This window comes from Electrona antarctica (assembly GCF_951216825.1).
Source record: "Electrona antarctica genome assembly, chromosome: 17".
Lineage (NCBI taxonomy): Eukaryota > Metazoa > Chordata > Actinopteri > Myctophiformes > Myctophidae > Electrona > Electrona antarctica.
The window spans coordinates 38,814,563-38,831,786 of NC_136798.1; the positions used below are offsets into that span (position 1 = coordinate 38,814,563).

Genomic DNA, 17,224 nt, shown 5'->3' on the forward strand with positions numbered 1-17,224 from the left:
TCCGAGTCCACTTTAATTCGGCATAGAGTAGCGCAAACATCGCTCACTCTCTGCTGATTTCTGATCGTCTGTACCTTTGTTAAATTGACACACACACACTGACATAATATAGCAGTGAATGTCTTCTCACCACCTCACAGAGAAGACTGATTAAGGTAGCTACGCGCTTTTCAAATTACCCACCAACGTAAGAACGTTCTTGTGATAGCCTGTCAGAAAACACACCTTACAGACGAGCGTCCCGTATACGTCATGATGATCACTCAGCACTGTTCTTTGTCCTGAGAGCCAGGCCCCATGCACCCACTCAATGATCGGATTGAATGCATGAATAACAGCTGTGCACAGTGTGCAGCTTGCCCTGTCTCTTAGCAACAATCAGCACGATTATTTACCTGGATATAGTTCCGATGCACGTGTTGGATCATTTGCCACGGAGGTATGGCAAGGGTCAAAATAAGGTAACCTTGAACCTTGGATTATTATTACCTTGCTAACAATTGAAAACCATTTTTTTACCATGTCTCACCTGGAGACAGCTCCATGGGGCATCACGGTTCCGGTTCCTCTGCTCTTCACTGTGTGTTTGTGGGGGATGAGGCTTGCTGCCGTAAACACAGGTGAAACAGGAGTGAGCGTTGCAGCCGTGGTCCAGCAGCAGTTTGAGCATGATGAGGTCGTCCATGCTAAGGAGCACCGCAGAGGGAAACGCAGAGGGCTGGGTGGAGATGGAGGCATTCACGTCAGCTCCGTACTTCATGAGGAGGGACGCCATCTCCATAGAACCTCTCCTGACAGCAACCAGCAGGGGGTTGAACAGGTCCAGGTTGGGGTTGGCTCCAGCCTCAAGCAGCATCTCAGCGGCTTCCAGGTTGCTGTTGTAGACGGAGAAGTAGAGCGCCGTGCTGCGGTTGTCCTCGTATTTCTTGCGTCGCTCTGCAGAAAGCTGGCAGTCGGGGTCGAATCCCGCCTCCAGGAGAAGTTCCATGATGTTATTGCGGTTGCGCTCTGCGGCGATGTGTAGCGGACTGATACCGCTTATCATGATTCTGTTCCGGCACGTGACGGGAATCAGCAGGGTCACGATGCTGAAGGAACGAAAAGTAGACGTTAAAACACAGAGAGACTGGTGTTTTACATTGCTGTTAAGCACCTTCATTGTAGATGGTAAGTGATTGTAAACAGAGAAGTGTTCTGACCATGTGTGAGCTTTCTGCACAGCCACATGGATGGCCAGAAGACCAGACTTGGAGGATCTGTTGACGTCTGCTTTGAGAGACAGGAGCACCTCTACGATGGACACATGACCCTTCTTACACGCTTCATAGAGCGGCGTTGCACCGTCAGCTGCAGCACCGTTAATATCAGCACCTGAACACACAGTAGAACACTGTCTGTCTGCCCGGCCGTCTGCCCATCTGTCCAATAACCTATGATATAACCTCTAGTACTAATAGAACACCTGGTAGGATAGACATCTAGTCCTAGGATAGACCTCACTTTGGTTCCTACCAGGATCTCTAATACTGCTGGTTTTCTATCTGATAAAACCTGTAGTACTAGAGGCCCTGGTAGGATATAAAGAACTATCAGCTTGGAGGTCCTGGTATGATATAAAACCAGCAGTAATTGAGGTCGTGGTAGGATAGAAGCAGTACTAGCATGCCACGTGCCTAGTACCTACCCTGTTTTAGAAGAAAGAGTAGTGTTTCTAAAGTTCCACTCTGAGCAGCTTCGGACAGAGGAGTCATGCCGTAGATGCTGGCCGTACTGATTTTGGCTCCGGCTTTGACCAACATCTCACAGATCTCCACGTTGTTCTGTACCACAGCTGCGTGGAGCGCTGTAAATCCCAGGGCACACAGGGTGTGGACCGATGCACCATGGTTCAACAGTGTGGCCACCAGCTCCACATTGCCCCTCTCACACGCTGGGGAGAAGAGACACATGAAATAGCTTCTGTTGAAGCAAGCTGCATACTGTTATTTGATTTCTAAAGTACTTAAATCAATGGTGGACACCTTGTTTAGGTACTTTCTTAAAATGCAGAGGCTAATGTTTTGACAAGACTGCCTTCTTACAGGTCACTATGGACCAGTGTTTTGAACCACTAAACTAGACAATTTACTGATATAGCACTGCTAATAGGCCTATCTCACAGAATTTCCCCGCCCCCTTTCCACGCCCCCCTTTCGGAGCTAGTGGTGATAGCGTGACGTCACTCCATAGATTTAAGAAGTCTACAACTTTTGTTTTCTCAAGGTAAGGTTTGTTCTATCTGTTCGAGGTGATTTACAATCTTGTTTGCTTCATAATAATATTGGTCTGTCACATTTTTACATTAGGAAATGTACTTAGATTCTCCAGAGAATTTTTTTTTGTAAATGCTAATGTTAAATGACACCACTAGCTACCGGAAGGGGGCTGTGACATAGGCCTATTCCTGAATCGTCAAAGGCAAACTGAAGCACAGAGTGTGGTGTTTCATACCTTTATAGAGGGGAGTATCTCGATGGCTGTTCACAATCGTAAGATCAGCTCCTCTTTCCAGCAGCAGGCGGACACAGCTTGCATGCTGTTTAGCGACCGCTAACATCAGTGCTGTCTGCGCCTTCTTCTCGGTTCTCTTGTTCAACATACCAGGCTGGGCTGGAAGAAAACAAGACAGACTAAACAAACCTGAAAGAAGATCAAACAATCCCACAAAACCTTTCATCCCTGTTATCCAAGTGGATCAGATTTGGAGTTTGCGTCGTTCAAACCAAGAAAACAGGATTCGGATCACAATCATATATCCAACCTGTGATCATAGAATGATCATAAGAGTTTGAAGTTTAATGTTGTTGCTGACACTTTGAGGATCCAATTGAGTTTTTAGTTTTTTAGAGAATTTAGTTTTATAGCTCTGATTCATAAAAAAATAAAACTGTATTTAACACCCACAATCTAAATTTGATCCACTTGGATAGGGATTAAAAGTGTTGAACTTAATCGTGTCTCCTGTGTCAAAATGTTTTTAAAGCAGGACAACAAGAAAACAAGTGTTTGTGTCACCCGTCAGCAGCACTCTGAGACAGTCTTCCTGGCCACAGGCAGCTGCCTGGTGGATTGACAGCCAGCCATGGGTAGGGTTTACACTGGACACCAGGTTGCAACCTGGGACGTCAACTAGTGCTCTGACTCGGTCAGCGTCACCAGTCCTTATCGCAGCAGACAGAGGGTTCTCCACCCTAGAAAACAATTCACCACATTAGTTCAAGGTTCAAGGTTGTACTTCATTGTTGTCATTGTTGTACATCTTGTGTACAGCCCTAAGTATGCACCCCCAGCTACATAAGCGTAACACTTATTTTTGTTTGGCTTCCTTCAGACAATTATACTTTAACAAAGACACAGAATCGTCATGCCGACCATGGAACGATTATGAATCTGTTGTTCTGAATGTTTCTGCCACTGCCAAATTCGCTTCTTCTTCTTTGTTGTTTGTTATTTTGTATATTGTTTTAATAGGGACCCTTTTGTCCGTATTCAACTTAGTCTAGCCAGACTAGGCTAATGAATATTAATGATTATACTTGTGTGTCTACTGTTGGAATGTCATTTGAAATGAATAGAAGTGCTCATTAGTTTGTCTGACAGACACGACACCTACACATCTGGAGGCCTTGTCGTCGGAGGATTGTGGGAACTGTAGTGAGCGGTGACGCTGCTGGGCTTTGCACTGGTACCGTGAAGACGCTGGGTGCCCGGTAGAGCGCTGGTGCTCCGAAGGCATTGGGTGCTGGCCGGCTGTCTGACTACTGGATCAGGTGGACATGGAGTTTGTCTGGTATCTGTGGATGGAGTTGACTTGTGGTCTTCGCTGAGGCTGCGTTCGATGGCTATCTGGATCAGCTCCTCATCGGACAGGTTGGTGTAGACAGAATAATCCTCCAACGAGACTCCAGAAGGTCCAGCTGTCTCCATGGTGATGCTGATAAGGGGGGGGGGGGGGGGGGGGGGACACACAGAAATAATCTGATATGCCTGACCTGTTCCAAAAACATGATCGAGTCAACTGCCGTCCAAACACAAGATAGACGGTAGAATAGAATAGATGACCAACAGTAGAATAGAATGACCAATCAGCACGTATAGCCCGTAGCTTAGGGCTCTTTGGTGTAGAGCACATTAAAACCTTCTACAGAAACCTAGGTGTTTGTAAAGACGATTTTAAACTAGTTATGGTAACAACTGATAAGGTACTTAAGAAACCCCACAAGGCCACTGGCCATGACAATATTCCCTCCAAATTTCTCAGAGACTCAGCTATCTCTATAGCTCCAATCATCACCCACATAGTAAACCTCTCCATCAAACAGGGACAGGTCCCCCTAGATTTCAAACTGGCCAAAGTAACCCCCTGCAAAAGAAAGGGAGTAAATTAGACCCCGGCAACTACCGCCCTATTTCTATTCTAAGCTCCATCTCGAAAGTGATGGAAAAAATAGTCTATGAACAGGTTGAAAAGTATCTTGCCACTAATAAATTAATGTTCGAGTTCCAATCTGGCTTCAGAACATCCCACTCCACTGACACATGCCTTCTCTATTTGAGCGACCACATCAAACAAGAGGTGGATGCTGGCAAATACTGCGGCATGGTCATGCTGGACCTCCAAAAGGCTTTTGACACCGTGAACCACTCCATACTGGTTAACAAGCTTAAAGCAATTGGTTTCGATAGCACATCAGTGAGCTGGATGCAATCCTACCTGGAGGGGAGAGAACAGATGGTGGAAGTGAACGGAACACTGTCCCCCCCCCCTCCCAGTTAGCTGTGGCGTTCCACAAGGAAGCATACTAGGGCCTCTACTGTTCCTAATATATGTAAACGACATGACTTCAGCTTGTGACTGCAACTTGTTCCTGTTCGCAGATGACTTGGCACTGCTGGTCTCGGACAGGGACAAACTGCAGGTTGAAAATGCCCTCAGCTCTGAACTCGGTAGAATCTTCACCTGGCTCGCTGATAACAAACTATCTTTACACCTGGGAAAAACTGAATCCATTCTCTTTGGATCTAATAGTAATCTCAGCAAGGCAAATAGGCTCCTACTTGGCCTCACCCCCCAAACCCACCTCACCCCTGCCCACTTTGACAGACTGGAATGGCTTAGGGTCGACGAGTACAGCATCTTGCAATGGGTCTGGTCCACAAGATTCGATACTACACCAAGATACCCATGTACCTGTCTAGATACTTGTTAACGAAGTCCACACCCACAACACCAGAAGGAGTGCAACGAACCATGTACAACCCAGATTCGGCACAAACAAGGGACTAAATTATTTTCGCTCCTATGCCACCAAAATGTGGAACGCCCTATCAACAGTCATTAAGACATGCGAATCCCTTGACTCCTTCAAAACCGCTCTCAAAGGGCACCTACGGATGGCTGCAATTCGAAACTGGCCCCCGTAAAATCTGAATCCCCCCACACCGCCCCCCGCCCCCCCCCCCCCCCTTTTTCCCTCACTGTATATGTTTCTTTTCCCTTTTTACCTCCATTATGATGAATTCCTGTTCTGTTCTTTGTCTACATAGAAGTGTCTATTTGTACGTCTCTAAATGTTTTGATGAATTGAACATGGTGGACCCTATTGTAAACAAGTGTAATGCTTAATTGGGTCGTCCACTCACAGTTAACAGCCTTTGTATTGAGTTTGTGCTTGAAATGTACTGTAATTCTGCAAACTGTTAATACATTTTTCAATCAATCAATCAATCAATCAATCAATCACTGTGTCATTAACAGAAAAGGCTGTTCGAACCTTCCCTAAAACAATAACTAACCTAACGTTATAGTATTCATAACTAACAAGAGTGCTCATGGTAAATAACCATGCTATTCATGACTAACCACAGCGTTAAAGGGATAGTTCACAATTTTTTAACATAAGTTATTTTGTGGGGGGCACTGGGGCCATGCATTAAAAGTAAATCAATCTACAAAATGAGCGTCTTTTGTATTGTTGACCTATTTCTAAAATATTAGCGCAACTTTGACCCATGGAACGATTTTGGGGCGTAGTGATATGGACACAACAAACATAGTTCTGTGTGATAGAGGGATCAAAAATGAACGAAAGTTGCACTATTATGATAAAAAATAAATAGGCCAACAATACAAATGACGCTAGTTTTGTGAATTCATTTACTTTTAATCTGTGCCCCCAAACAAAATGACCGGAACTACTTAATATTTCACCAAAACCAGAGCAGAACTCCCACCACGGGACCCGGGAAATCAATGAATACAGTTGCAACCCCTATATTAACGGCAAGTATTTCATACAGCTTAAGTTAAAAAGTTCTGAACTATCTAATGTCAAGTAATAGCATTCATAACAAACCACAGGTTTCTTACTTGGTTGTGGTTAATCTCTCTCCTCTTCTCTGTCAGACTTGCAGGACTGTCTCCGTTTCTGTGACTTTATTCTTAGACTGTCACATGATACGGACACTTTATGCAATCCAGTCCAATCCTAAACTGTATTTCAAAACGACGTAGTTGGTCCAAGTTCTGTATTATTTTAATAAATAAAATAAAAGCACAATAAAACAAATATAGTTACTAGTCACACTAGTTAAAAACGCGGGAGGGAGGGGGAGTTCCAAAGTTTGAGGGCTATAGAGAGAAGCCCCCCCCCCCCCCTTTCCTTGAGTCTCATCTCAGGGAAGGTCAGCTGAACTTGGTGCCATTGATCAGAAAATCACATGGCAGCAACTCAAAGCATTTGGGCCTGTAGACATGGGACCCTATTTTGCAAGCTGCCCCTTGTGCGGCTGTTGTGCCTACCACTTTTTAGGCATTTCTTACTTGCACTACAACATTGTATGGCGGTTTGTGACTTTCACTCACAGCCATCTTAGTTTAGATATGATGCGAAAAAGAGAAAATATCCAGTGAGCAGCAGTGCTGTGGCCAAAGAAATGGCTTGTTGATGCTGAAAGAAGGGCAACAGTAACTCAATTAACCACTCGTTACAACCGAGTTACTGCAGAAGGGCATCTCTGGATGCACGCAGCGGGTTGAACATTGAGGCAGTTATGGCAGCAGATCACCACACCGGTTGACACTCCTTCCAGTTAACCCCCCAGACAAAACATATATGTCATTTTAGATTTTAGCTACAGATATAGCAGCACTTTGGTTGGCTTTTCAAAAATAGCAGATATACAAGCTCACACAGCGTGCCACTTCATACCACACTATGAGCTTGTAGGTCTGCTGTCACTTAAATGACCTTTCTGCCCATTCTCATTCTCAAAACGTGTACATAATATATAATATAATATTAGAATGTTATTGGTGTTGAAGCTCTGTTACATATTACTCTCTTTCTTCCCACCATACAACAAGACAACCATATTACGGAAAACAGACCATTGCTATGAAAAACAGTTAGTAATTATACTCCTCCGTAATTAGACAATAAATAAAAGGACCACAATTAACTTTTTTGTTTTTCATTCTTTTCACAGATGTACAAATATGTTTATTAAATATTAATTGTAACAATAAAGATCAATGTTGAAAAAGGGTAGAGCCCGCACACCAAAGCAAATACAAAACACCCACTTCGAATGCTATCAACCCATAATCGCCAGTATAGGTTACTCATCAATAAGATCCATGCAATGGAGCAAGTAGGCTCTACTGGAGCCTACTGGCTAGAATTAGGAAATGCGGAAGTGAAATTACTGCTGCCGAAAACGAGAAAACATTGTGAAACTGACTTACGTGGCCTTTTAAGATTTCCCCACGGGACCCGGGAAATCAATTAATACAGTTGCAACCCCTATATTAACGGCAAGTATTTCATATAGCTTAAGTTAAAAAGTTCTGAACTATCTAATGTCAAGTAATAGCATTCATAACAAACCACAGGTTTCTTACTTGGTTGTGGTTAATCTCTGAGGATATTGTTAGGGTTCTTACGTGGCTGGTTAAAACTGCAGAGGTTAGGGTTAAAGTTAGGGTTAAATTTAGGGTTAGGGTTAGTAGTAGTTGGACAATGCGACCAACAAAACGTCTCTGCTCCAGTAGAGCGTACTGGCTCCATTAAATGGGCTTGATAAGTAACGTAATGTTAATGTGGGTTAATAACACTCAAATCCGCTATACAAAAACATATTTATTTAGCTGACAACGTTTTGATCCTGATGTGGTTCTTCATCAGGTCATATCACATGACCCATACATCAAATAATGATTTCCCCAGACGTTCCAGTGGGCAGAGATCTTTGAGTGACCAGTGGTTTAATCCATTGGTCTGTTTAAGTGTCCAGGTCCAGTGAACAGTCCACTTCATAGCAGAGAAACTTGATGAGTCTGGAAGGAAGATCTAAATCCCTGAGGAGCTTTAACCTGCCAGCACCAACCAGATGTCTGATCCTCAGTCTGCACAGCTGCATGAGAGGATGAGGAGGCACTGTAACACACATGCACGCACACACGCACGCACGCACGCACGCACACACACACACACACACACACACACACACACACACACACACACACACACACACACACACACACACACACACACACACACACACACACACACACACACACACACGTGACCAAGACCATCTCCAGCACCACGTGGACCAGCTGTTTCATTGGAGACCAAATAATAAACGTACCTGCTTTGATCTCGATTTCGGTCCAGAGTGGAGAAGAGACCAGATGTTCCATCAGTCTGGAACACAGCCTGACGTGGCTGACGTAGTTTAACAGCAGAGAAATGAGAGGTCCCACCAAGTGACTGATGGACGGCTTGGACACAGCCTCACAGAACTACAAAGGATAGAAAAGCAAGCTGAGTCACAACTGACGTTTGACGAGATGATGATACCAGACCATGCTGTGCATAAATAAAAACTACCGGTATGTCTCTCTTTAAACGTCAGAAGAATATATCTAGAGAACCATGCCTTTCCGATGTTTGTATTGGATCTATGTTCTGTAACAAGAAGTTTCTTCTGTTCATTGATAGAAAGAACAGTCTTATCACTGTTATGGTGAGGTGCACTCATCCACACTGTATTCTCTCCCCCCTGCAACTCAGGTGTGAAAATCAGGAGCACTGTGCAAGCTCTTTAACCCTTGCATGACGGCTGACACTACCACACAGATGGACTTCAGATCAAATTGATCACATGTTGGCTATAGGCTTCATTTGATCACATACAGGCAGCAAAGTAATAATATAGGCTATAACTGGGAATGGGAATGGTATGAAATCCAACATGTAAATTGATGTAAAAATGTTAAACTGTAGCGGTGTGCTTGAATTAGACACACAAATGGGGTTTCGAAAATGGTTACATTTATACTCTCGAGTAAACGATATTTACAGATTAAAGATGGAGTGCTGTACAGAAATGGTGAAAATTATGTTTTTATGTGGCCACAATATTACGTATATCTGGTTTTCACCTTAGTAGCACTACCCACCTGAACTGAAGCCATGCCCACAGCTGTTGTTGTATGATAACGGGGGAGGGGTTAGGGGAGGGGCTGATTTTAGTGTGTCACTATCACTAAAGTGGTGTATTTCGATTGGGCCTTTTGACTCGAAGTGCGTGATTTCTTTCTACGTACGCTTTAAGACATAGACCCGCCCTTGGTGACGCCCCGCGTGTCTGATTGGCCAGAGCTCGTTGTTGTCAATGTCAGAAACAGTCAGAGATGGCGGCGCCCTGTGACAGATGATGACAGGCGATAGGCGTAGTATTCTAAAGGCACAGATGATGCTCCAGAATTAAAGGCAAACGAATATTGTTTATGCGGTTTGCTTTGATTGAATGAATTGTGATTCGATCTGGGTGTTCTAATAAATAAAGTGTTTGTGGTGATTAGCGTGTGTCCGTATTTACTAATATTGTTTACGCGGTTTGCTTTGATTGAATTGTGATTTGATCACAATGTTGGGTGTTCTAATAAATGACATCTCTAGCGTGCTTTCTTATGGATACTGTTATTGACTTTGTCATAAAGACTCATAACATAAGTTCACCGTCATGAATCATGTCATGATTATGATTGTCATGCGGCGACGATGTAGGGTTTTCTAATGAATAGGCTACAGTGTTTGTATTATTATCGCTAAGCTTCTCCCTACTTCTCTCCCTACTTCCTCTACTCTTCTTCTGACAGCAGCAGCATAGCTAGCCAATAAGAGGGTTCGCGCCCAATCAGAGGCAGGCGGGCCGCGCGGGGCGTCACCAAGGGCGGGTCTATGTCTTAAAGCGTATGTAGAAAGAAATCATGCGACTGAAAAGGCTTTCAGCTTCAAGTAGCTATGTGACCCTACACTACCACAAACAGACCTAAATTTGACCTGATCTAAAAGTACTTTTACTTGGAGACATGAACATTGAGGATTTTACTGAGAGAGGCCTTGTTGTTGAAAGCAAGCAAGTTGTTGACCGCTGCCAGCACAAAGTTTACAATAGATGGACAGCAATGTTTTTTTTTATCTTTTGACTGACACAACATTTAGAGGTTAGGTTAGTTATTATAAACACAGTTGTCATCTTTATTTATAGGGTAGAAATCAATTTGCCAGGTTCCGAGCTGACAGTGAAATGCAAATGATCGCATTCATCCTCTCCAGGTGGTCTGGAGGTGTGAAAAACTTAACCTGAGGGGAAGGGTGAGAGTGGTCTATTTAGAGCAAAAATAAATAAATACAAAGCCGTAAATTAACGTCAGGCATTCATGACTATGACTATAATTTCATATTTAGAAAACGTTTCAGATAGAGGGGAGGAACAGCACAACACGTTTTTTTCACAACCCCTAGAGATAAGCAAGTTGTTTGGACAAAATGTGTTGGTGCTGTTAGATCTTCTGTCATAAAATGCCATAAAATCTTGGATGTTGAAGATTTTCTAATGTTGAACAATGACAAAACTGAGGTAATCATGTTTGGGCCAAAAAACTAGAGACCGGCGCTATCCCTGTTGCTAGAAGCCCACGGTTTGCAGAGCTCTAAGGAGGCCAGAACTTTCTCCACCATATAATATATAATAAACATAACAGTGGTCTCACCTGGAGACGGCTCCATGGAGCATCACGGTTCCAGTTCCTCCGCTCCTCACTGTGTGTTTGTGTGGGATGAGGCTTGCTGCCGTAAACACAGGTGAAACAGGAGCGAGCGTTGCAGCCGTGGTCCAGCAGCAGTTTGAGCATGGGGAGCTGGTCCATGCTAAGGAGCACCGCAGAGGCAAATGCAGAGGGCTGGGTGGACATGTAGGCATTCACGTCAGCTCCGTACTTCAGGAGGAGGGACGCCATCTCTATAGAACCTCTCCTGACGGCAACCAGCAGGGGGTTGAACAGGTCCAGGTTGGGGTTGGCTCCAGCCTCCAGCAGCATCTCAGCGGCTTCCAGGTTGCTGTTGTAGACGGAGAAGTAGAGCGCCGTGCTGCGTTTGTCCTCGTACATCTTACGTCGCTTTATAGAAAGCTGGAAGTCGGGGTCGAATCCCGCCTCCAGGAGAAGTTCCATGATGTTATTACGGTTGTACTCTGCGGCGATGTGCAGCGGGCTGACGCCGCTTCTCATGATTCTGGTGACGGGAATCAGCAGGGTCACGATACTGAAGGAACGTTAAGTAGACATTAAAACAAAACCACAGGATCACATGTTTTTCTGTAAAGCAACTTCATTGCAGAAGGTAAATTGATTGGGGACCGTACCTATATGTTCCCCAGGTTTTATGTTATCCCACCACGCAAAAAAGGTTATTCGTTCCCCGCTTACAACAACCCGGGGAACATAGAACCTGGGGAACACATATAAGGATTGATTGTAACCAGAGAAGTGTTCTGACCATGAGTGAGAATTCTGCACAGCCACATGGATGGGCAGAAGACCAGACTTGGTAGATCTGTTGACGTTTGCTTTGAGAGACAGGAGCACTTCCACGGTGGACACATGACCATTCTTGCACGCTTCATAGAGCGGCGTTGCACCGTCAGCTGCAGCGCCGTCAATATCAGCACCTGGACACACAGTAGAACATAGTCAGTCTGTCGGTCTGCCTGTCTGCCCTTCTGACTAACAACCTATATGATACGACCTCTGGTCCTATAGTAGGATATAAAACCAGGAGTACTATACAAGTACCTTTCAGGTACCTTTCAGGCAAGGGTAACTCTGAGGAAGAGATGAAAAGAACCCCACTGTAGATCCTAGGAGGATATAAAACCAGCAGTACTAGGGTGTGTCATGTATACCTACCGTGTTTGAGAAGGAAGCGTAGCGTATCAAAACTTCCACTCAGAGCAGCAGTGGACAGAGGAGTCATTCCAAAGTAGCTGGTCGCACTGATTTTGGCTCCGGCGTCGACCAACATCTCACAGATCTCCACGTTGTTCTGTAAAACAGCTACATGCAGCGCTGTATGTGCATTGATACATGGGGTGTTGACTGCTGCGCCGTGGCTTAACAAAATGGCCACCAGCTCCGTGTTGTTCTTCTCACACGCTGGGGAGAACACACACTGTTTGGTAAACGTATACAATAGCTTCTGCTGAATTAGGATGTACAGTTTGTCTGCGTTTAGATTATTAATCTATGTTGGTATTTTCCTTTCTGCTACTTTCTAAGCGTCCGAGCATAGGTGACCGACCGCTCCCGGGCAGAGCACGTCGGTCGTCACGCTCCCGAGACTACGCCCCCACCCTGAGTCTCGCCCTCCCCGGGCTCCTCATCATTACACCCACATCTTACTTGTGCAATAAATACTCCTAATCTTGAACAGTGGTGTGGTTTCTTACTAGTGAGTAGTGAATAGGCTAGTGGATGTTGGCTTTCCACAAGGGAGACCCAAGCCCGAAGAGGCTAATGTTTTGAAAATACTGCCTTTCTTCCGAGACAAAACGTTACTCAGAAGTCAATATACTATTTAATCGTCTTTAAGAATTATACTTTTTCTTTTTAGTTGAGCACGTTGCTTGTTCATTTACAGTTATTTACATTTCAGTTATACACAACTGGTTTCTGCATACCAGTAGTATAGTCCCGATAGGAGAGAAAACCAACAGGGTTGGGAACCACTGAATAGACATAACACTGCTAATTTCTGCATTATCAATGACTAACAAATGGCGTTTTACCTCTATAGAGAGGAGTATCTTTATCCTCATTCACAATTTCAGGATCAGCTCCACTCTCCAGCAGCAGACGGACACAGCTTGCGTGATCATCGTTGACCGCTAACATCAACGCCGTCTGTTTCTTTGATGCTTTCTCGTTCAACGTACCAGGCTGGGCTGGAGGAAACGAGACATACAAACAGAGAGGAGATAATGAATCGCATTTTTATAGTACTTTTCCAAGTGCTCAAAGCGGTTTTGGCTTTACAATGGTTCATTCATTCATACGTTGGGAGTTGGTCCTCACTTCCCTCACTTCCCACATTCACACACCAATGGTGGCAAGCAAACACCGACCAAGACTTTGGAGGCAATGTAGGGTTCAGTGTCTTGCCCAATGACACTTCGACATGTGGACAGGAGGAGCCGGGATTCAAACCGTCGACCCAGGGTGTCCAGATTTATAGCTATCTACGATTTATTTGCTAAGTTGATAGCATATCGTGTCATGACTATACCCCTCCGGAAGGGTCATCAGCTGCACACCGAGTATGTCTTTACTCAAACGGTCTAAATAATATAACTCTGTGTCTTTTATAGTTTTTATTGTCGTTCAACAAACATTTACATTTAAACACATGGACTATAGCTTATTTAGTTGGTAGTTAGTAGTGGTTCGTTAGTGGTTCGTTTAGTGGTTCGTTTAGGTAAAAAACCTGTACAGATTGGAGACAGAATACATACATTTGTCACAATTACAGACAGGTAACATGGGTAACGCATTATTCATTTCTTATTAATAGCATATGCATCAATATTTACCATTGGTCAATGTGCGCTGTGTTGGTTCATCGTACAGTGATGCACGAGGCTGGTGGACTCATCTTAGTTGGTTTGAATCTGCTCTCTACACTCCCGAAGTGGTATATAAGACCTCTGTTTCTTACAGGACCGCCTTGTGGGCCGGTTTAAACCAGCTTACATTCAATTGGCTGCTGAGCACTATGGCATCAGTCCTTCCTGTGGAACCTTACTATCTGTCGAAAGACCAGGAAGTGCTCGGCTGACCATGAGAGTGGAGAGCCATGAGGTGCTATCTCTCCATCCATGCAGTTTGGAGGAAATAGTGGTTATGTTGTTGACTTCAGCTATTCATGGCAGTTTGCCCCCTCTCTTATTGTTAAGAGGTTTGCTTCATGGTTCCTTTTCAGATTAGGCAACTGCTGTTTTACAATGACTAGACATTCATGGATAATTGATATCTTGGTTAGTAAACACATAATCATTGATACATACATACAACAGGTTATAACTAAGCACTGACATCCTCTCTTCCCTTGAGAGGGAGCCTTTTCACACCTCAACCCCTACCCCCATTGTTATCTTGGGACTTCACAGGCGGGGGTCCATTTTTAGGTATGTCTGTGCTAGCAGTAATGGTGACTTCTTGTGAGTCAACACTGGTATAGTACCTATTCATTATTGAACAATATCAATATCATGGATATTTCCACACAGGGGTCATTGGACGACCTGCTCTACCTCCTGAGCCACAGCCGCCCGCCGTTAATATAAGATAATGCAGTAGAACCACGTCTGTCAGGACAAAAACAAAACAGGTGTCTGTGTTACCTGTCAGCAGCACTCTGAGACAGGCTTCCTGGCCATAGGCGGCTGCCTGGTGGATTGGCAGCCAGCCAGGCTTACTGGACAACAGGTTGCATCCTGGGACGTTAACTAGCTTTCGGACTCTGTCGGCGTCACCAGTCTTTATCGCTTCCAACAGAGGATCCTCCACCCTAAAAAACAATACACCACATACACTGTAATGTTTTACCATCACACTGACTCTTAATGCCGACAATGGAACGATTATATGGATATTTTGCTCTGAAGCTCTTATGATTCTCAAATGTTGTATTTATTTATTTTGGTTAGGACTCAAGCACTGGGCCACTGCGAAACCCTACTGAAATGCAAGGGGTATTCCTGCTTGCACCAATAAATCACTGGTGAAAATGTATGTATTGTATGGGTCTCGACACTGGACGGTGCAAAATGAGACAATAGTGCCCCTTACAAAATGTCAATCTAACACTTGCATGACTGAAGTGAGACTATTTTTGTCATGCCATTCCATTGGCCACTCTCTCCCCTCAGTCCCCTTGGACTTGGAGCTTCAGAAGCTCTGACACCTTCTCCCCCCCTGTGCATATTCATTTATCTGTCAGGCACCTACCGGTCAGCACGCATTGTAGTCGGAGGATTGGGCGAACTGTAGTGAGCTGGGCTGAGTTCAGCGTTGGTGCTGGTATCGTGTTGGGTGCCTGGTTGAGTGCTGGTGCCCTGAAGGTGTGGGGTGCCTGGTTGAGTGCTGGTACTGTGAAGATGTGGGGTGCTCGGCTGTCTGACTTCTGGATTAGGCGGACATGGAGTTTGTCTGGTATCTGTGGATGGAGTTGTATTGTGGTCTTCACTGAAGAGGCTGCGTTCGATGGCTATCTGGATCAGCTCCTCATCAGACAGGTTGGTGTAGATAGAATAGTCCTCAAACCCCAACGATGAACCAGAGGCTCCTGGCACAGAAAGGCCGGCCATCGCCATGCTGATAAGGGAGAATAACAAGACAACACAGAAATAATCAGATATTCCTGTCCTGTGATTGACACATGCCCATGATTGTCAACTGCCGTCCAACCATGTATAATGTGTCCACCATTGTATAATAGCAGATGACCAATCAAGATGTATGATTACAGAAGCCGACCAATCAGAATATAGCGAATCACTCTCTTGGCCCTATTAATAATAATAATAACTAATTATTATACTTAGTTATCCACTTGATCACCCATCATTCAGCAGTGCATGCGCTTATCTGGTCGAGTGCAGGTGTGTCAACCCCAACCACAACACCATAGATTTAGCTGGGGAGATACTCGTAAAAAATTGGCCTTTGGTGACTCAAGTTTTTGAGGGGTGCTAGCCCCTTCTATGTCCATCTTTGAGTGTTTGTGTAATCAAAAAACAGTCAAACATTGAAGACAAAGGTGTGTAAACACAAACATTGACGACAAAAGTGAGGACGCAAATTCTGATTGGCCGGCATGATTTGGTGGGCATAACGTTTTCAAAAAACGCCACAAAAGAGTTGGGCTCGCCCCCAAGTGGTCGGTTTTTACTTAATTTAATATTAAATAGGTCGGTATGCTTTTCAATGGGATTTTTGTGTTTTTTGTACATGCTCCCTCCACAGAAATGTAAGCCTACAATAATTATGTATTATCTGCAATGACTCAAATCACAAAAGACAGTATGCACAATTGTCTTTACATTCAGATAAAATCTTCTACCAAACCATCCACACTACAGCCAAGTTTGTTACGACATCTCTATTCAACCAAGTGTCAAACAGAGGCCCAGAACCGTTGTAGGATGCCACCACTTTGTATAGACTCTTTATATACAAAAAGAAAAACATATCCTGCTATATGCAATAGCCTGCTACTGTGTCACAGAATCCTCTGAGGACAGTGTTGTCCTAGTACAAGATACGCATACTGTCACTGAACACCATAGCAATGATTACTGTCACAATGTACAGTAGAGCTATTTCACACTGTCACTGAACACCATAGCAATGATTACTGTCACAATGTACAGTAGAGCTATTTCACACTGTCACTGAACACCATAGCAGTGATTACTGTCACAATGTACGTAGAGCTATTTCACACTGTCACTGAACACCATAGCAATGATTACTGTCACAATGTACGTAGAGCTATTTCACACTGTCACTGAACACCATAGCAATGATTACTGTCACAATGTACGTAGAGCTATTTCACACTGTCACTGAACACCATAGCAATGATTACTGTCACAATGTACGTAGAGCTATTTCACACTGTCACTGAACACCATAGCAATGATTACTGTCACAATGTACGTAGAGCTATTTCACACTGTTACTGAACAAACACTCTGATTGCCATCACAGTATGCTATTTAATACTGTTATTGAACAAACACAAACACTATAGCATTACTATCACAATATAGAGCT

General features: G+C 44.1%; 1 protein-coding gene across 1 annotated transcript in view; it reads right to left on the reverse strand.

Moving 5' to 3' along the window:
• The window catches only part of LOC306941107 (ankyrin repeat and SOCS box protein 2-like), a gene marked incomplete at its 3' end in the record, with an annotated part of 38,540 nt that extends 23,030 nt beyond the window's left edge, over window positions 1-15,510 (reverse strand). Inside the window, exons 1-5 of the mRNA XM_079526422.1 lie at window positions 15,395-15,510; window positions 14,788-14,954; window positions 13,177-13,332; window positions 11,889-12,060; window positions 530-1,088 (exon numbers count right to left, since the gene is read on the reverse strand). Of these exons, the coding sequence (XP_079382548.1) occupies window positions 530-1,088; window positions 11,889-12,060; window positions 13,177-13,332; window positions 14,788-14,954; window positions 15,395-15,408 (1,068 nt within the window). The 5' untranslated portion in view covers window positions 15,409-15,510. The remainder of the gene's footprint in view (window positions 1-529; window positions 1,089-11,888; window positions 12,061-13,176; window positions 13,333-14,787; window positions 14,955-15,394) is intronic.
• Window positions 15,511-17,224: the final 1,714 nt, after the last annotated feature.